General features: G+C 42.6%; 1 protein-coding gene across 1 annotated transcript in view; it reads right to left on the bottom strand.

Annotated features, from left to right (window-relative positions):
- The window catches only part of dlec1 (DLEC1 cilia and flagella associated protein), a gene marked incomplete at both ends in the record, with an annotated part of 65,446 nt that overhangs the window by 32,096 nt on the left and 11,107 nt on the right, over window positions 1-22,243 (bottom strand). Inside the window, 10 exons of the mRNA XM_084453473.1 lie at window positions 1,802-1,932; window positions 5,494-5,637; window positions 5,909-6,039; window positions 6,171-6,264; window positions 6,547-6,709; window positions 12,440-12,516; window positions 12,718-12,943; window positions 21,596-21,758; window positions 21,885-21,975; window positions 22,062-22,154. Of these exons, the coding sequence (XP_084309599.1) occupies window positions 1,802-1,932; window positions 5,494-5,637; window positions 5,909-6,039; window positions 6,171-6,264; window positions 6,547-6,709; window positions 12,440-12,516; window positions 12,718-12,943; window positions 21,596-21,758; window positions 21,885-21,975; window positions 22,062-22,154 (1,313 nt within the window). The remainder of the gene's footprint in view (window positions 1-1,801; window positions 1,933-5,493; window positions 5,638-5,908; window positions 6,040-6,170; window positions 6,265-6,546; window positions 6,710-12,439; window positions 12,517-12,717; window positions 12,944-21,595; window positions 21,759-21,884; window positions 21,976-22,061; window positions 22,155-22,243) is intronic.

Below are 22,243 nucleotides of genomic sequence, written 5' to 3'. Positions count from 1 at the left end.
CCTGGTTTTGATCAGCCAACTACCAGCAGGATAAGAAGCCGGTCCACACAGCCCTCAGTGCCAGATCGTTTACTCACCTAGTTGGTAATTAGTGACTCCAGCCTTCCTGTAGCCTAGATTTCTAAACCTTGCCTTACCTTGTTCTCCCTGTCTTCTTAGCATCCTGATCTTGCCTGACCCTCACCTGTACGACAACCCCGCTCCTGCCCGACCCTCGCCTGCACGACTACCACACTCCTGCTTGACCCTCGCCTGTACAACTACCACGCTCCTGCCTGACCCACGCCTGTACGATTACCCCGCTCCTGCCTGATCCTCACCTGTACGACAACCCCGCTCCTGCCCGACCCTCGCCTGCACGACTACCACACTCCTGCCTGACCCTCGCCTGTACAACTACCACGCTCCTGCCTGACCCACGCCTGTACGATTACCCCGCTCCTGCCTGACCCTCGCCTGTACGACTACCATGTCCCCACCTGACCCACGCCTGTTTTACTGACCATGATACTGCCTGCCCCTCCCCGGATCTCAATAAACGTGCTTACAGGCTTTCATCCCAATCGTGTCCTCCACCAAAACCCTAACATCATTAAATGGTTCTTAAATATCTCATTGAATAGTTCTTAAATATCTCACTAATTTAATAGTTCTTAAATATCTCACTAATTTAATAGTTCTTAAATATATACAATAATTAGTATTTATTGTATATGTATATATATGATACAGTTCTATGTATCGTAGATATACATGTTAGGGCTGCTCGATTAATCGGATTTTAATCTAGATCAAGATCTGGGCTGTCAACGATCATTAAAACAAAATAATCGCCATAAAAAGATTTTGCACAAATCAAGTGCACCCTACACTGCAGAGCTATACTGTGCTTGACCCCTCCTCCACCCCCCAAAGCCCCAAAACAAACACTTTAGTTCAGAGCGAGACGAGTTGTCAAGCGAGGCGCACGCATGCTCCTCTCGAACAAAACAGGACAAGAAGATTATGGCAGCAGAAAGAGAGCCGCTGGTGGACGAGAGCTAAAACCACGTCAGTGGTGCGGAAACACTATGGGTTCGCAAAGACAGATTTGGACCAAGTTGACACGGTGTGTAAAATTTGCTACGCAGTCGTAGCTGCCCCTCAAAGTAGCCCTTCTCAGTCCCGTTGTGGCATTCCGCTCGCTCATGCCAGACAACAGTCCTTTGCCGGTCCATTCACTTTGCCGTCAAAATAAATCGGTGTCGGCCTATTTAGGAGAGGTCAGATAAACATGAAACTTCACTTACCTAAGCAAAAGGGTCTATTTTAACAAATGCTGGGTTTTGAAGCCTCGGCGCTACCATTAAATAACTTATTTAGACGCGTTCTGTCATAGTGAAATTATTTTTCCGAGGTAGTCTTCTTCTGTGGTGGTGGCGGGGCTTTGAAGCTTCTTTATTTATCAGTTTTGACACTTTTATTTATTTATCAAGGTCAAGGTTCACAATTTGTCTCCCATGGGAGAAATGTATCTAATCAAAAGAACATTGTTAAAAAGAAAAGCCAGTCAACATTTTATAAATTAATTGTTATTAAAGTCAATGTATAATTTGATATGTTAAGAAAATGTTAAAACTTTTGATTTAAAAAAAAAATGCAATGAATAATCGTGTTAAATAATCGTGATCTCAATATCAATCAAAATAATCGTGATTATGATTTTTGCCATAATCGAGCAGCCCTAATACATGTACCATGTAGTTTCTGACCATGTACTGTATTTGTCAGACAGTATGAGTCAGAGAGATGTCCTGCTTACCAGCCAGAGCCGTTCTCCACAGCCAGATCCAGGACTGTCTCAAAGTGCTGGCAGGCCTCCGGTCTGAGCAGCATCTCCACACTGCAAGATGCCAGGGGCCCCAGCACACCACTGCTCGGCTCCATGCTGATCTACAAACACACACACACACACACACACACACGCACACACACACACAGGACACACAGACAGGACAGGACACACACACACACAGGACAGGACACACACACGCACGCATGCACACATACGCATGTGCACACACACACACACACACACACACACACACACACACACACATACAGGACAGGACACACACACGCACACACACATACAGTACACACACACACAGAACAGGACACACAGACGCGCACACACGCATGCACAGACACACACACACACAGGACAGGACACACATACACACGCGCGAGCGCACAGACACACAGGACAGGACACACACACGCACACACACAGGACAGGACACACACACACACACACATAACAGGACACACACAGAACAGGACACACACATGCCAACAGTTATCAGTAGAAATAGTGCTGTTATTTTTCACGCGAGAAGGATCAAAGTGTCATTCAAGGTTTTAATAGACTCCTCTTTCACATTAATGGATAAGGACACTGAATTTCATGTTTAGCCCTATTCCTGGCTTCCCTGGCATGTACCTGAGAGTACAGGTTAAAATATTTCTGTTTTGTGCAGTACAGAGTTCTGTGTCAATAACGTCGGCGCGCGCACCCTGGCTCGTTGCTAGCTATGGGCACACGCTGTAAACCTCTGCGAAATTCGGATTCGGATGAATTTCGCGGAGGTTTACAGCGTGAAGGAATGGCTGTTGTATCTTTGGTGAAATTAGTACTGTTTACAAATTAATGTTGTTTCGAAATGCAGAGGCGAAAGGACCTATGGTGTTTACAGGACCACTTCAGAGCTTGGTAAGCATAAACCATGTAATTCCTGAACTTGAAATCCACGTATATCATACTTTTTATTTTATCTGATGGCTTCCCGGCCGGTAGTGCAGCCAAAGGTCTCTGGAATTGGGGTCAATGACCTCTAACAACCGCATACTTAAATTTGGAGTTCGTTACTGTGGCTGTGCGGTTCATAGATGACAAGGTATACTGACTACCCAGGGCCCCAGTAGGGAGGGGGCCCTTGGGGAGGGGGGGGCAGAGATTGTTAAAGTCCAGGTTAACCAAGTTCAAATTTTTGTTATGAGCTTCACACACCACAGGAAAACATGTCATTAACCACCCAGCCAAATCTGAGTGATTAAAAATGTCGCTAAGTATATAAAATAAGGCTTCAAAATCGGTTAAAAATCAGCAGCATTCTCTGGTCTGAGACTGTGGGGGCGTGTCTGCTGAAGGCACCGAAGCCACACCCAATTGCGTGGGGAGGGGGTGTGGAGGGAAGAACCTGTCAAATAGTACCGTTCTCTGGTCTGCATATTGTCACACTGGCACGCCGTCTCTTTTGTGGTAGGAAGGCACAGCTTTGTGAAAACAGAGGAGTTGAAATTCCACTTGTCTAATGAGTCAAACGCACAGATGCTTCCTCCTAACCAAACTCCTGACAAACTTCACAGGTAAAACTGTAGCTACTCTATACCAACGCGCCAGTGTTACTGCCCTTAGATGCAAAATACAAAAACAGGCAACGAGGAATGTATGAGTCTGTCCCTATTTTCTCCCTGCCACCTCCGGACCCATTCCTATCCCTCCCAGGCGATCCTGTCGTCCCTTGGGATCAATGGAAAAAGTTGTTTAAAATGTACCTTTTTGTGTTATGTGTGAGAATAACGAGCACTCGGCTTCAACTTTCCCGCAACATATCCAACAGAACTGGAATGTTCAGCCAGTAGCCGCCGAGCACCGCTTCACTGGGAGAGGGTGCGTCTTTCTCCAGCTGCAGCTGGTCTACCTAACCATCCCCCTCGCTCCCGCCTCCCGGTCTCCCGCTGGAGAAATATACTGTTACCATTACCGGTGAACCCATACGCACATCAGGTGCCACAAATATGGCAGGCAGTTTCTGTATAGTTAACGCTTATAGTCATAATATATCATCCGTAACGTTATTTGGTGGGTGGTCGCCTGGTCGGTGCTGCTAGCTATGTTACCTAGACTAAGGTTATATACACACTCCCATCTGCAACAAGCTACATAGCTAATGTTAGCTATAATTCCTCCTAAGATTACATATAATTCATCATAGCTGACATTACCACATAAATGTCAAGACACATTTTGTAGATTAACGTAGCAGTGTATTTTCCTATTGCTTACGTTACCTAGCTAACGTTATAACGTTAATTAGCTATAAGCACACAAGGCAGCGGTGTCGGCACCAAAGGTTGATGCGACAGGAGGAGAATGGAGGCCGGGGAGGGCGATGGTTGGCTCCGCCGAATTCACCAGGACCAGTCGTGAGTCCGTGAAACCCAAAAGCCTCATATTATAATTGCAGAAGCTTTCGGGAGTGAAATGTTTGCTGCAGAGGCGGGCGCTAGCGGTGACAGACTCTGTAACACCATGGCTCTTCAAAAATGCTAACCATTTGCTTCTCATTTCAGCTTTACTCGGGAGTGAAAGAAGGAGACCTTATCATCCCATTCCTGCTGGCATCCAGGAAGGATGCATTTTCGTTTAGTTTTATGCATAGGCATTGCTAACTAAGAAAAACTAGCTAATTCTAGACTGTTGGTTAAAACTAGCTAATTCTAGACTCAAGATTGAGCAGGAGAACCGAAGATTCAAATCCGTTCTAGCTTTATATAGTGTTAGGGCGGGGATATGCTAAGAACACCGCTCTACGTCATCCGGTACTGTTTTAAGCCCGCCCAGAAAATCCAGAAATCAAAACTGGTCAAAAACACAAAACTGGTCTAACTTCACAATTCAGTACTACACATGGTTCATCCCATTTTTACATGTTATCAGCAATGCATCACTAACACATAGAATGTGTTTTCAAGCAAATCTCTGATTTTGGTTAACTGGGACTTTAATGTATAGGGCCCAGAATTTTGTGGAACGCCCCTGGGTAGATGATATTGTGTTGTACCTCTGTGATTGGTAGATTACAGGGTATATTGTGTACCTGTGTAGTCAGTGGATGACAGGGTATATTGTGTGTACCTTTGTGGTTGGTAGATGACAGGGTATATTGTTGTGCCTGTGTGGCTGGTAGATGACAGGGTACATTGTTGTACCTGTGTGGTTGGTAGATGACAGGGTATACTGTGTTGTACATGTGTGGCTTGTAGATGACAGGGTATATTGTGTTGTACCTTTGTGGCTGGTAGATAGATGACAGGGTATATTGTTGTGCCTGTGTGGTTGGTAGATGACAGGGTATATTATGTTGTACCTTTGTGGTTGGTAGATGACAGGGTATATTGTGTTGTACCTTTGTGGTTGGTAGATGACAGGGTAAATTGTGTTGTGCCTGTGTGGCTGGTAGATGACAGGGTATATTGTTGTGCCTGTGTGGCTGTTAGATGACAGGGTATATTGTTGTACCTTTGTGGTTGGTAGATGACAGAGTATATTGTGTTTTACCTTTGTGGTTGGTAGATGACAGGGTATATTGTTGTGCCTGTGTGGCTGGTAGATGACAGGGTACATTGTTGTACCTGTGTGGTTGGTAGATGACAGGGTATACTGTGTACCTGTGTGTCTATGTGTGGCAGGCTGCAGGTCCAGCGGGCCAGTAGCTGGCTGGTGTTGGTGAGGAGCAGCGTGGACCGGGCCGAATCCCCCAGCCTTACCAGGCCCAGGTCCACGCTGGGGACACTCAGGGACAGCTGGGGGCCCTGGGACACACAACCACCTCTTATCATAACACACTATAGATCTAACTCTGTAACAAACTATGGTACACAGTCTATTTATTTATTTATTTATTTATATCGTTGACTTATTAGCAAATATTGTCCCATAATCCTCCTTAATGAGGTTTACTTTAGGGGATGCATTCAAGTTGTTAGCATTTCTATTGGTTGTAATATAAACAAAAACTACAACTGATTGCAGTCATGTATGGATTAGTGTGAACTATTGTATGTGGTGCATCTGTGCTCTAACCTTGAAGGTGACCTCTACGGCCAGCGCCACAGGCTTGTGGTGGTGCTGAATGTGACACTGCAGACTGGTCACCACCGTGCCTGGTCTACCTCCACTCACAACCAGCTCCAGGTCCAAACACTCATTCATCTCTGCACCGCAAAGAGAATGGAAGAACCCCTTATAGAACTGCCCTCCAACACCACACCCCAACTGCTAAACACTTATTGAAATGTCTTTTGTTAGAAGAACACTGAATTGTTCCCAAGAATGTAGCACATACCTATCTCTCCACTAGAGGGCGCTACCTCCATTATGTGGCAGTCACTTATCCTTTCCCATTGGAAGCGGATCAGGGATTTGCTGTTATTCCACATCTAATACACATAGTAATATCAGGATGGAAATGACAATGTACCTAAAACCAGTTTGAATTGCAGTATTATAAATCATGTTTTTGTTACTTGTACATTATGCACTGGAGTACTTTTTAACTGAAAATACATTTTGCATCTTTTTCTTCATTGACTATGATGTGAATCCAATGCACAGACCTGTGAGCGACAGTCTAGTTCTTACAGACAGGAGTGTGTGGGGTCTAGCTCTTAAAGATAGGAGTGTGTGGGGTCTAGCTCTTAAAGACAGGAGATTATGGGTACCTTGAAGCCCCTATGGGCGGCCTTGCTGATGCAGAGCTCTCCAGGGATGTGGATGGCATAGGGCTCCAGCAGGACCTGATAGGGCTCCGACAACCCCTTGACCTCTATCTCCATGGCAATGACATCGTTCACATTCAGGGTTGTGTCCAGAGTCTGAGGGCCCCTGCAAAACCACACACTTTGTTGCAAATCTACCTTTGGGTATCAAATAAACTAAACTAAACCAGTATAACCTGTATAATAACCTGTACAATAAACTGAATAACCAGAATAACCAGTATAAATAACCAATATAATCTGTTTAACCTGTATAAATAACCAGTATAATCTGTATAAATAGGATGTATAACCTGTATACATAACCTGTATAATTTGTATAACCAGCATAACCTGTATAAATAACCAGAATAACCTGTATAGCCTGTATAAATAAGCAGTATAACCTATATACTGTAATCTGTATGCATAACATGTATACATACCCTGTATAACCTGTATAAATTAAATACCCTGTATAACCTGTATAAATAGCCTGTATAACCTGTATAAATAACCGTATAACCTGTATAACGTGTATAAGGGTCAAAGATGTGACATGTAAATATGGTGTCCCGAGGCCATCAATTTAACATAAAAAGATACATATGTATAAATATAATATTAAATCACTCAACTCTTACCTTCTTTTGACCCAGACATATTTGTATTGCAAAGTATTAAATTTGATTGAAACCTTTATTTATACTCAGGTGAGCTCTGAGGTGAGGCCACCTCATTTGCAGAGCTGCTGAGTGTACAGCAAAATAGAACAACAAAACAATGTACAGTGCACTTAGTTAAAAACAGTTACAACATGTATCATAAAGAAATGAAATCAGGCTTTTAAATTCATTTAGGGAAGGAAGAACTTCCAGCTCTAACTTGGACTGAATGTCATTCCAGGACTTTGGGGCTGCATAAGTAAATGCTGTCCTGCCAAATCCTGTACTAGTCCGTGGAACTTTTAAGTGTGATCCAGTCACTAGAACGTGTTTGATGGGCTGGAGCATTCCTGTCCAACAGGGCAGCTATATACGGTGGCTGTTTGCCGGTCAACGCCTTGAAAATGAACAAGAGCCAATGATAGTCTCGCCGAGCTGCCAGGGATGGCCAGCCAACCTTACTGTAAAGGAGACAATGGTGTGTGTCATACCCATCCCCAGTAATAAATCTAAGTGCAGAGTGGTACACAGAGTCCAATGGTTTCAGGGTGGTAGCTGAAGCGTGACGGTAAATGACATCTCCATAATCAAGAACAGATAAAAATATTGACTCAACAACTTTTTTCCGACAGAATCAAGGGAATCTTGAGCGATTTCTGTACAGAAAGCCAACCTTTTGGCGCAGCTTAGAAGCAAGTTTCTCAATATGAGATTTATACGTTAACTGTTCATCTATCCACAAGCCCAGATATTTATATTCAGTGACTCTGCTAATTTGTGTACCATTTAGAGATGCTATCTGCAGACTATTGTAATCCACATTTTATGCCCTGGAAAATATCATGAATTTAGTTTTATTAGAATCTAGAACAACCTTTAGTTGATATAGGGCATCTTGCAAAGCAATAAAAGAGAGCTGCAAGTTTTCAGTAGCTAACTGCACAGAATCCGCCATACAATAGATAACCGTGTCATCAGCATATACATGCGCTTGACGGCATCCATTCAAAGATGATAAAATATTGTTTATGAAGATTGTGAAGAGGACAGGGCCCAGCACCGAACCCTGCGGAACTCCCTTGCTTATGGACAGAAACTCAGACCATGGCCAACTCTCTCACACTGACGCCTGGTTGTTAAATAGTCATGAAACCAGCTAAGGGCATTGTCATCCAGACCAATACTAGTCAGACTATGCAGTAGGAGGAAGTGATCGACTGTATCGAAGGCCTTCGAAAGGCCTATGAAAAGTGCTGGGCAATGCTTTTTATTATCCATGGCTGAGCTAATATCGTTCACAACCAGTGTAATTGCAGAGGTTGTACTATGCTGGGCTCTGAAACCAGACTGATGAGGACTAAGCACTGAGTTACTTGAAAGAAAGTAGTAGTGTAAGTAGTACTCGTAGTAGTGTTTGAGCTGATTGTTTACTAGTGACTCCAATACTTTTGCCAAACAGGGCAGCCTAGAGATCGGTCTATAGTTATCTAAATTAACTCTCTCACCGCCCTTATGTAGTGGGAGTACGCTAGCCGATTTCCACTCAAGAGGAAGCTTACCAGAGGCAACAGAGATATTAAAGATGTAGGTCAACTGCTCGACCATAACTGGAGCAGCCAGTTTGATGAAGTAAGCCTCTAGGTCATCTTCACCAGTGGAACACTTATTGTCTAATGCTATTACTGCATGATAAACCTCATCAAGTATAAATGGGATGAGAGAAAAATTAGGATGAGGCGACATTTGACCCTGACTATCAGTTGCAGCAGCTGACAGAGACCCAGTTATATTTCTGTCAAAAAGATGTCCTGCCTCAGCAAAATGCTGGTTAAATGACTGACATATGTCATTCTTATCAGAGATCTCACGGTTGTTGATTACAATATGGGTGGGGAGGGAATTAGAGGATTTGTTTTTGTTTCCATTTACTGCACTCCAGAATTTAGCAGGATTAGAATATGCATTAGTAACTAGATCAAGGTAATAATCTGTTTTTGCTTTTCTTACAGCATTTGTACACATGTTCCTAATCTGATGAAAAGCAAGCCAGTGTCGAGAGTCACCAGAGCGCCTAGCACAAGACCATGCCGAGCTCCTATTCCCAAACAACCGAGATAACTCAGGGCTAAACCATGGTGTGACTCTGTCCATAATGAGAACCCTCTTGAATGGAGCGTGTTTATTTACAACTGTATTAAATGAGCCTATAAGTGAGTTCAAGGCTACCTGAACATCAGGCTCTGACATGACATGACTCCAGTCACAGTCAGTCATGTCACCCTTAAACCTCTCTGCTTTTAAGTTTTTAAAATTCCTCTTTGAGACCACCCGAGACCCTGACTTCCTTACATGCACATCCCTTAAACAAGCAATAGGACGATGATCGCTCACACCTAGCTCAAAAACACCACTAGAAGGATATTTGTTGACCTTATTAGTAAAAATAAGGTCTATCAGAGTAGACTTAGAGTGATCTTTGAGGTTTGGTCTAGTTGGTGCAACTATCAATTGGCTTAAGTTTAGGCCACACATTAAGTCTTTAAGCTGCAAAGAAGCATCACTCAGCCAATTCAGATTTAGGTCACCCATTACAAGCAATTCATCAGCAGAGTATTCAGAAAGCATGTTCACTAAAGTAGCAGTAGTATCTGAATCTGCTGATGGAGGACGGTACACTCCTACCACAGTCATATAATCAGGACCATGTTGAACCTTTAGAGCAAGAAACTCAAAGCACTTTGGAAGAGAGACAGCATTTAAAATTGTCACTGGAAAACTAGACTTGACATAAATTCCTACTCCCCCACCCTTGCCTATACGATCCATTCTATAGAAATTATAATTACAAAGAGCCAAATCTGAGTTATCAATATTCTTACCAAGCCAAGTTTCACCCAAAACCAAAATATCTGGGGTCGTCTGTTCAACTAGAATAGTTATATGGTCAAAGTTCTTAAGTAGACTTCTGTTATTTAGATGGATTAATCCAAGGCCCTTTTGATTCTTGAAATTTAGTGGCGTAAGGGGAGGGACTGGGGTGGTGACTGCAGTAGTCCGAACAAGGTGTGGAGGTTGAAGAGGTATTGTAACCAAGTTACTCACAATAGTACTTGCATATTTCCTTATACTGGCACTTGCATATTTAGTAGGCCTACTAATTCTGACAGGGATGTTTTCGTCACTATTATTAGGTGATCCTAGCCCAATTGCAATACCAGAGTACATAGAGGAACTATTGTGGTAGGGGCTGGGATCTGGGGACGTCAATGGATGAGGGACCTGTTAAATTTTAAATTAAGGGAGCTATTGAGCTCTAAAGTATTGAGCTCAAAATGTCATTCACTATAACTGTCCCAGTAAAAAATTGAATGACAAAAATGATATTACAATGTAGAGATTCATTCTAAAAATATAAATGAACACCCATGGTATAATTGTGTTAGTGTTTGCAACAATATACTGTATAGAAAAATGGGTAACACATTGGTGAGACTGAAATTTCATTAACACCACCAAAAAGCTTACTCTTGCAGGTTTTTTAAATTTTGTTAGCATAATGTCATTCCTATTTTACATTGTTTTCTCATGTCTGAATTTTACGTTTGTGTTTGTTTGTTTTTTCTGTTGTCTATTGTATTTGCATTTTGTATTTACTATGTTGTGTAAAGCATTGAGAGGCACGTTGTGTCTGAAATGTGCTCTATAAATAAAGATTATTATTATTATTATTATTATTATTATTATTATTAATGGTGCAAGTGTGAGAAGTGAGTTTAACCATTTCAACTTGATTACATCAACAACTCTAGATCTAGTGTCATCTTACGGCCTGTCTGTCTCCGTCAATGAAATCTGTGCAACAACATGCATTTCTGACCATCTACCTGTGCTGTTCTCATTATTGTTTCCTTGCCCAGCAGATAGACCCACTGCCCCCGCACGCCGCCGACGCGCTCTTAGCCCCTTGACCGCATCACAATTTTCCGTCTGCACAAATGACTCTGTGCTCTCTACACTGAAAGAAAATTGTACCCTCAGTTCTGATGAGATTTTGTCTGTTTTTAATTCCACATGCGTTGAGATTTTGGACTCTGTCGCTCCTTTTAAGACAAAGCGCCCCAAAGCACTCACCGAGCCGTGGCTAAATGACGCGCATGCAGACGCGCTGAGAGAAAATGGAAAAAGGACAAACTCCCTTTCTCCCAAGACATTTTACATGGCTGCCTGTCTGACTACCAGAGTTCTGTAAAAGCTGCCAAAACGGCATATATCTCCTCCCTGGTCTCCAACACCAGCGATAAGCCCCAGGTCTTATTTAATGTCCTCAACTCTCTTATTAATGCCTGCAATGTTTCCCCCCTTCTGCCATCACCTACTCTCTGCGACAACTTTTTAACATTTTTTATCGACAAGGTCGCCTCGCTGAGACCAGCCCACACAGAAGGACCAGACCCTGCTCCTTCTTCGTGCCCTGCTGTTCTCGACCAGTCTGAGACTGTGGCATCCTCACTAGATGCCCGAACCACTTTAACTGGCTCCTTTCGACGCAAAGGAGCAGTGGCTCTACTCTACTCTCTATGGTGAATTTCATTTCAAAAAGCTTCCAGAAGGAAGTTTAGATTTTTTTTAAACCTGTGTGCATATTGCAGTGATGATATCTTTCCACCGAAGCAAGTTACACCAAGTAAAAACAACTCTTAATTCCTCCACTTAGCCTGGCTCCAGGCCCTGAATCTGAATGTCAGACTACTACGTAACTTTGTCATGCATTTCTTTATTCTCACACCATGTAGGCTACAGTATTTCATTTGGGTGTTTCATCTCCCCCAAAAATGCAAGTAAATACTAGTATTTTAAACTTGTGATTAATCCTTGTGATTAAGCCTATTAATGTGATTAACTCGATTACACATTTTTTAAATGATTGACAAACGTAACATTAATGCAAAAAGCTTATCAGCAATCTATTGTGAAACTGTTAATATAATTGGCAGTTTGGAGACAGCTGTGTGGAGTAGCATATCCTTTTACTTATCCAATCATCAGAGATTACCTCAAGCAAACAAAGAAGGAAGGAAGGGAAGGAGGATGGAAGGAAGGAAGGAAGGAAGGAAGGGAGAAAGGGAAGGAGGGAGGATGGAAGGAAGGAAGAAAGAAAGGGAGAGAGGGAGGGAGGGAAGGCCAGTGTTTACCCATCCTCATTGGGGTCCCTGGGCAGATCTGGGATGTCTTGCATAACCAGGTGACACACGCTGTGGTAGTCGTTCAACTGAAATAACAACATGCTTGTTCAATTCAAACCTAAAACAACCTTCATTTTGACAGAGGAGCTCACAGGCTATAACCATAAATACTCCTTCCATCATTAAAAGTATGACTGTGTATTTAGGATGTAAAGATTGAGCTATTACGTTCAACGTGACTGAAGCCATTAAAGCAGTGCTGTAGTTGTAATAGCTGGTGTCCTGACCTCCTGAGGGCTGTAGCTGAGCAGGAAGTCGTGGTCCTGCAGGGGAGCCAGGCAGCCGCTGGGGGGGCTGATGTTGAACACCAGGTCTGTGGCCAGGTGGTGCTGGATGCTGGACAGGTCGGGGGTCAGGAGGGGCTGGAGGCAGGCCAGGTCGGGGGTCTTCCCAGAGAATAGGGGTTGCAGGTTGGGCTTCACGATCGTCCAGTGAAACGGCAGCTCCAGGTTACTACAACACAGGCAGGGAGGGGAGGGGAGGACAACTAAGGATTATTAACTGTATGCTGCTGACAATGCAAATCTTAGCAAGCATGATTATCTTGTATTCATACTGTAAATCTTAGAATTTTCATTTTAAGAACAATGTTCTCATTAAGAAGCACACTCAGTTGCTGAGTTGCAGTTGCTGGTTTTAAGAATAACTGTCTTGCGTCACAGTTATTAGGGGTCCTACGCTAGTAAGCGTAGGAACTATTGTAATTGATGATATTCTTAGTTTTCCTGGAAATGCTTGAATAAGTCTTGAGGTCCTGGACCAAAAATGCTAAAAATTGTAATAGATAAATTACAGTATATTCTCTGTTCAAGACATTGTCAGACAAAATCTACATTGTAAATCCTGTGTGTTATACTACAGACTAAAGCTTGAGGTACTTCCTTCAGTCACATATTTTAAATCCTTGACTCTTGGCATTTGTACTTCGACATGTAATTGTTTTTTATTATTATTATTATTATTATTATTATTATTACTGTGTATTGTATTTGTTATGTTGTTATCTGTGTGAACTCGTCAACACTGTAAATGAGGGAAACCTCAGTGCTTTACGAATATAAATAAAGGTTCGAAATGAAATTAAATACAGTGATGCAGCTGTCTCCTGTTTATTGCCCTGACCCCACTATCCCCAGGCCTTAAAAGTGTTCACTTCAGCTGTTGACCCTCAGACCTAGCCTACTCACTGATAATTGGTTAGTGAAGTTTTGAACATGCATGTATGGGCTACACCCACAGTGTTTATAATGCTCTGTTTTGAGGATAATTTTTGCTCTTGGTGGATTTTCCTTTCTCTAAAAGCCCAACTTTGCAAACTTGTTAACTATTTGGAATAAAAGTAACCAGCTTGAACTTGTACAGATAAACCTTGGCATTCTCGACTACTCTTTTGTTAATTACTAGAATAAATCTATAACAGGACCTAAACTACAGACCATGGCATGAGTAATAACTAGGCCACACAGTCGCCAGGATTCTACCCTAGGTGGCGCTATAATAAGCAATTTAGCATAGAATGCTGGCATTTCCACCCCGTTGGATGAAAATATATGAAACTTGGTACACTTATGCCATTCCTCATGGGGAACAAATTTACCATCTGGACCTATAACCACACCCCTGAGTCCCAAGTCCCATCAGTCTGAAATTGCTCATTCACGTGTCTGATGCATGTCTCCCTATAGGGTGTTAAAAGCTCAGAAATCCAATCCATATGGCGGAGAAACTGGCATCTTTGTAAAAAAAAAAGAAAAAAAATTGAAATTGGCAACAAAATCCAAGTGCTTATAGCTTTTTACCTACAGTATGGACTTGAAAAGGACAGGGCATGAAGAAGTGGAGAAATATCAAAATGAAAAAGAACGGTCTAGCACACTGCTGGGCTCCATAGTTACGGCATTTTATTGTACCAAAATCAAAAAGGGAGTGACGTTTCGAGCAACGCTTTTCATCAGACTAAATAGCAACCAAGGCACCATCATAGATATACCTGCGACACAGTCACATGACACAAACAGGTGGAATCAGGTGGAATGAGGCCTGTTGATTTGACAGAAAAATAAGAGACATACAAGTAGCTCGTCTTCAAAGTGAGTAGATACTATCTGTAGGAACTGTCCTAAACAGGAAATAGTGGCACAGTACTGTATATAACGTTTTTTTTGTTTTGCAGACAAATCATCCAAAGGAAAGCAGATGAGTAGCAAGCAAACATTAGTTATCTATCTATCTATCTATCTATCTATCTATCTATCTATCGATCTGAACACATCCATTTTTAGCTGTATTTGTCTTTATATTTATGGTGAGTTTGTTTTGATTTTATACTATTCTTTGATTGTACTGAATGTTTAATAATTACTGGACTTTGGATGGTTGCTTATTCGCCACAGCAATTACACACAACACGTGTGAGTGAGAGGCAACACAACCAAGGTTATAATAGTTTTTCATCATTTTTATTTTTATATCGTTTTCACTTTCTGTTTTCACTTTCCGTTTACTTTTAATTATTTTTAAAGCAGGTTTTTTTTTTTTTGTTGAAAATGTTTAGTTTTAGTTTAGTTTTTATTAGTTTCAGTATTAGTTTTTGTTCGTTTTTTTCCCTTCTGTGTTAGCCTTGTGAGACCATCCTGATCTCACAAGCTCATATTGTGAAACAAGCCATCTGGCACACTTCAGGTTACTTCTGCGCAGGGGCACAGATGAAAAAAAAAAGATTTTATATCCACCCAAAATACTAGGCTTATGTATGAAATGAAAAAAGACTAAAACTAAAGACATTTTCTCTATAAGTTTAGTTTATTTCAGTTTTGTAAACACACACTACAGTTAAAGTTAGTTATCTTTTTTGTAAAGCCTAGATTTTTAGTTCAGTTTTTTCACACCTAGTTTTCATTTTCTAGTTAGTTTTAGTTAACTCTAATAACCTTGCCTACAACACACAACCATTTACAGTGATCGCCAGTGGAATTGATCAAAGCAGTCCTTCTCCAGGGGCAGCCAGGAGCAAATGGGCAGCCTTGTCAGTGGTGCCCGGTACTCAGTCCAGGGGCCTCATTTATAAACGTTGCGTAAGTACAAAAGCGTGCGTAACCCATGCTGAGCAACTTTCCACGCAACTTTCTGTATTTATAAAAAACGAGCTGAGCGATAAGTTGGCGGAAGGTGTGCGTAACTCTACGCACACTTCGACCCTCCTTTAACTACGATAAGCACGTTTCTGGAGAAAGGGGAAAACGTGACTCCGATGGCAGAGAGATGAAACTCGGGAAAGTCTGCGAAACACATGACATATTGAATAATAAATACATCGGTCGCTGCAAGAAACCCTCCAATGTGTCACACAGTTTAAACGGAATCAATCGCCACCGTAGCCTAATCACGAAATAATGTCGGCATTGCTTTGGATGTGTCTGTGAATTGACCCATTTGTGTCATAATATAATGTTATGTTGTAGGCTTATTCATTTATAGGCTATTCCGTGAAGCATCACGGGCAGTAGCCTATGAATAAAAGCCACATATTACGTTGATAACACAACACGACACGAGCCTATAGGCTTATCATAGTAATGATTCCGTATGTCGATGGTCTACAACTATAAGGCCTATATCGCACCAAACAAATGTTGCATTCGGCGTTGAAGTATATTTATTCAGTTAATCATTTATTTAGTTAATTATTCGTATGTTTAATTATCCACCTATTCATTCGTTAATGTATTTATGTTGTATTTATAGCCTATATTTTATTAGGCTTTTATGTAAACCCGAATGACCACTGAGGCAAGCCGCAATTACAATGTTGAGCGGTGAATGGAAATGTCCTACTTGAGCCAACTGTAGGCTACATTAGGCTATATTGTACATCATCATATATCCTCATATTGTCTTATGATTGTCATGTAGCAGGCATACGAGGAATGTGGGCCTAAAAACGCATGTCATCCCAATGCTCACATGCCGCTTTGGTAGAATTAGCTGTGCGCAAAACAGCGCATGGTGATGCGTCTCCAAGTTGTAAGAACACAAGGGAGCAAGTTAGATTATTAATTTGCCGAATCGTCATGTGTGTAGCAATAATTACCCTTTATAGAATCACATGAAACTCATCCATGGACCCCATATATTTACAAGACCTCGATACAGGCACTGATATAGCTGGATTATAGTAGGCCATGACGCACGGGGCCTTGGATATGCCGGGACTTGGCACAGATGTTCTAATATGTGCTTGGCTATCCCGCAACATCCATTAGAACACGCAGCTTCTATATGCCTACAGAATGTTTTGAGAAAGTATGTGAAATGCATGATATCCCGGAAAATACACAAATTGGATGCTGCAAAGAACCCTCAGATCTGTCGTATAGTTAAATTGGGGATACTTGCCTTAAGTAGTCACTATAGGCCTACATGTTTGCATTGTTATGGATGTCATTGTAAATTGACCCGTTTATACGTTGATAAGTTAGGCATTTTATTCATGGGCCACCCTGTGAAGCATTAGATTATGTGCAATATAGATCCAAACCCCATTACCCATGCAACAACACTATAGGCTTATAATGATTATCAGTTTGAATATAAGCAGCCACCTAATAAGGCCTACCGCACTAAACGAATGCCAATATAGCCTGCATGATAGATAATTCATTATCTAACAGACCACTCAGGCCTAACAGGTGCTCTTATCGGTCGTGCACATGTGAAATCATCGTTCCGAAAAGATACTTTTGCGGCGTCTCTACCTCGTTGACCAATACCTCCACCTCGCATCGGTAAAATGTATCTTTCTCTTTCTGCCTTTTGCACTCGGCTCCATTGTCGTTGCATATGTATAGGCGTATCACTGACCATTTATAGGCAATCGTGGGCGTTAATTGGGGTGTGATCAGAACGCGCGTTCACGTGCGCCAAGTTAAGTGTTGATTGTGATTTATAAAGGGCAGCTGGCGTAGGCGTGCCTGAGTGAACACGGGTTGTGATACGCAGCGTTTTATAAATCGGAGATTTTTTGTGCGTATATTTTAGTAATCACTTAGCTAAGCTAACTTAGTTACGTGGATTCTACGCAATGTTTATAAATGAGGCCCCAGGTCCTGGGGCCTCATTTATGAACGTGTGTAGAATCCACGTAACTAAGTTTGCTTAGCTAAGTAAGTACGAAAATATACGCACAAAAAATCTCAGATTCATAAAACGCTGCGTATCACATCCCCTGTTGACTTAAGCCACGCCAACGCCAGCTGCCCTTTATAAATCACAATCAACACTTTACTTGGCGCACGTGAACGCGCGTTCTGATCACACCCCAATTAACGCCTACTATTGCCTATAAATGGTCAGTGATACGCCCCTAATACATAGCCTATGCAACACGAATGGAGCCGAGTGCAAAAGGCAGAAAGAGAAAGAGAAATTTTACTGAGTGTGAGGTGGAGATATTGGTCAATGAGGCAGAGACGCGCCAAAAGGTTATTTTCGGAATGATGATTTCACATGTGCACGACTGATAAGAGCACCTGTTAGGACTGAGTGGTCCCAATTAGATTATAATTAATTATCTATCATGCAGGCTACATTGGCATTCGTTTAGTACGGTAGACCTTATTAGTTGGCTGCTGATAATCCAAACTGATAATCATTATAAGCCTACAGTATAGTGTTGTTGCATGGGTAATGGGGTTTGGATCTATATTGCACGTAGCGTAATGCTTCACAGGCTGCCCATGAATAAAAGGCCTAACTTATCAACGTATAAACGGGTCAATTTACAATGACATCCATAACAATGCAAACATGTAGGCCTATAGTGACTACTTAAGGCAAGTATCCCCAATTTAACTCTACGACAGATCTGAGGGTTCTTTGCAGCAGCCAATTTGTGTATTTTCTGGGATATCATGCATTTCACATACTTTCTCAAAACATTCTGTAGGCCTATAGAAGCTGCGTGTTCGAACGGATGTTGTGGGATAGCCAAGCACATATTAGAACATCTGGGCCAAGTCCCGGCACATCCAAGGCCCCGTGCGTCATGGCCTACTATAATCCAGCTATATCAGTGCCTGTATCGAGGTCTTGTAAATATATGGGGTCCATGGATGGGTTTCATGTGATTCTATAAAGCGTAATTATAGCTACACACATGACGATTCGGCAAATTAATAATCGAACTTGCTCCCTTGTGTTCTTCCAACTTTGAGACGCATCACCTCCATGCGCTGTTTGCGCAAAGCGGCATGTGAGCATTGGGATGACATGCGTCATCTAGGCTGCCTGTGCATTTGATGGTAAAGTGCACATAGAAACTACAGTAACGAAATGGCTATTATTATAAAAGTAGGCCTACACCTCAACATCGCCTTGATTGTTGTTCACATAGGCTAGGCTATAGACATTTATTTTCGAAGTATAATAGGATTGGCTATTCTAAAGCCCAGACAAATGATTCACGAATGCTTGCAATTGCGATCACTTCTGAATATTCTGAAACGGGCTACAACTGCTATTTGACAAAGTAGGCTATCCTACCTTTTTTGAAACGCTTCAGTAACAAGACCGCAATGCAACCGCTACAACAACGTCATTACAAGTCTAGGACTACTCTGCAACTTTCAACCATTTAGTTTTGTTGCTAATCTTTGGTCTGAACTGGGCATAAGCAAAACATTTAGTCAACAATAGCCTAAATCTAGCCCCATTCTAACTCGGTCTCTCTTTTGTCAAAACTTCCGTCTCCTGCATCTCAAAAACGCACTCCCTCGCTCAAAGCTTTGAGCACATTGAGCGACTACGGCACTCAGTACTAAAATATCAATAGCTCACTTATGATTTATCACAGAAGTCTAAAACGTTGATAAAACATAGAAAAAGCATATGCTGCACGTGTTTCTGTGATCAGTAACGCAGTCCGCCTACCTGCTGTCATGGAAGGGACTGTGCGTGTGCAGCACTGACACGAGACAAGCTGTGCGCATTCTTCTGCTTAAAGACAAGTAAAGTTTCCGCAGTCACTGGGTTATTATTGTCTCTATCTCGTTCCTTGTTTGAATAATAATTTAAGGCTAGATGTTCGCAAGTTTTGTGCAAGCATGCATCGGCATTTGGCGTTTCTGTGTAGCCTACTCGAACTGGCAATAGCTGGTAATATTTCGAGAATAGGCCGACAGTTCTATTTACTGGCTTGGCCTGCATGACAGAGGAATATGATTATTGCAACTTCGACTCGGGGAGAGACTATGCTGGAGAATGAGATGATGATGTCGTAGGCTATGATTGATGAGTGGAATGGTGAACACTCCCCGAGACCATAAACGATGAAGCATGGAAAGTGAGGATGACCGCTTTATTGAAGTTTTGTGGACACGTGCATGTTTGGGACAAATACAGTAGGCTACAGTAGGTAAGCATACAATTCTCCTTTGCACTGTTGAGTAATGTTTTGACGTTTTGACATAGGGTGACAAATAGACAATGCGCCGTTCACTGTAGCCTAGGTGAAATCTTCGACGCGCGCGCCATTATCTTTCCTATCCAACGCAAATGACAGAAAATAAAATAATAAAAAAACAAGACAAAGAGTCTAATCACGGCGTGGCCTCCCTGTGCGGGGTTTAATGATTTGAAGCCACCTGGTAACAACAGCGTGCGCTGTGATTGGTCTACTTAGGAACAAGACGAACAAACAGCCTTTTTTATAGATGGCTCCGGCCGCTCCGCTGGCCACGCTGTAATAACGGTAATACCGACTACGGCGGTATTTTGTGGAGACTTAAAAACGGTTTCAAAATGTGGATATCGCCCAACCCTAAGTAGGACATTTCCATTCACCATTGCTCAACATCATTTTAATTGCGGCTTGCCTCAGTGGTCATTCGGGTTTACATAAAAGCCTAATCAAATATAGGCTATAAATACATAAATACATTAACGAATGAATAGGTGGATAATTAAACAAATAATTAACTAAATAAATGATTAACTGAATAAATATACTTCAACGCCGAATGCAACATTTGTTTGGTGCGGTATAGGCCTTATTATAGTTGTAGGCCATCGACATACGGAATCATTACTATGATAAGCCTAATAGGCTCGTGTCGTGTTGTGTTATCAACGTAATGTGGCTTTTATTCATAGGCTACTGCCCAGGGATGCTTCACGGGATAGCCTATAAATTAATAGGCCTACAACATAACATTATATTATGACACAAATGCGTTTCGCAGACTTTCCCGAGTTTCATCCCTCTGCCATCGGAGTCGCGTTTTCCCCTTTCTCCAGAAACTTGCTTATCGTAGTTACGGGAGGGTCGGAGTGTGCGTAGAGTTACGCACACCTTCCGCCAACTTATCGTTAAGCTCGTTTTTTATAAAAAACGAAAGTTGCTTAGAAAGTTGCTCAGCATGGGTTACGCACGCTTTTGTACTTTGTACGCAACGTTTATAAAATGAGGCCCCTGGTCAGGGACCAGGTTCTTATGCATGTTTTTAAATTGGGATTCTTAGTGGAGGAAACCATGTTCTTCTGCATGTTTTTATATTGGGGTTCTTAGTGGAGGAATCCTGAGTGAGCACAGGGAGAACATGCAAACTCCACACAGAAAGGCCTGGGAGAATAGCCCCCTGCGGGAACCGAACCCAGAACCTTCTTGCTGTGAGGCGACAGCGTAACACACTGAGCCACCGTGCCACGCACGAGCAGTTTGGGGCTCAGTGTCTCTGACATTTCGACACGTCTCTTATAAGTACAAAGTGCGCTCCTATGTGTCATGGTGACAGATTATGCTTCAACTCCATAATGTTCAGGTGGCGGAGACGCCAGAGCTAGAATGTTTATCTATGGGTGTTACCCTGGCTCAGCATATGATTGGCTGAGACACCAGAGCTATGGGAGTTACCCAGGCTCAGCGTATGATTGGCTGAGACACCAGAGCTATCGGAGTTACCCTGGCTCAGCGTATGATTGGCTGCGCCGTGGGCTTTAATCTGCGCAATCAGCGCTTGTTTATCAGTAGAAGTATTGAGGACCTCTGAGGGGACAGGAGGTCATGCTTACATGTGGTTCCTGAAGAATGGAGACAGGAGCTGTGCTTACGTGTGGTTCCTGATGACGAGCCTCTGCTGCTGGACAGAGTGGGGGTTGGCCGGGCCGAAGTGGACCAGGTGGTCAGCGGTGAGGTCACATATCTCCCCCAGAGTAGGACGCTGATCCTCCCCTGACACACACACCAGCTCCAACGCCATCAGCTGACCCTCGCCTTGGACAGAGACACACACACACACACACACACCTGTCATTGGCCGGTACTTACACATGCAAGTACACAAAACAAGCAGCTCAGACAATTAGAAAGAAGAGACCACAAAGCCATGGTGAGTGTTACCTTGAATGGTAATGTCTTTCAGCTGGCAGTTGTCACACACAACGGTGAAGACCTGCGAACAGCTCTCAGCAGTGGTGGGGAAGAAAACCACCTGAGACACGACACACACACACTCATGAATCCCCCCCATTTCAAACAAGCGTCCTGTGTAAGTGGTGCAGCAGTGTTTCTCCTGACCTCCAGCAGGGTGGTCTGGCCAGGCTGCAGCTCAAACAGAGAGGGACGCACGGCAAAGGGAGCCTGCTCAGCAAAGCTGGCCGTCACCGCCGCCTGTGGACACACAGAGAACAGCTGAACACACAGAGAAGAGCTGAACACGAACACAGAGAAGAGCTGAACACACTGAACACAGAGAAGAA

Source organism: Borostomias antarcticus, assembly GCF_949987555.1.
Source record: "Borostomias antarcticus genome assembly, chromosome: 2".
NCBI classification, from domain to species: Eukaryota; Metazoa; Chordata; class Actinopteri; order Stomiiformes; family Stomiidae; genus Borostomias; species Borostomias antarcticus.
Note: the sequence above shows the minus strand (reverse complement) of the source record. Positions and strands in the feature narration are given on the sequence as shown.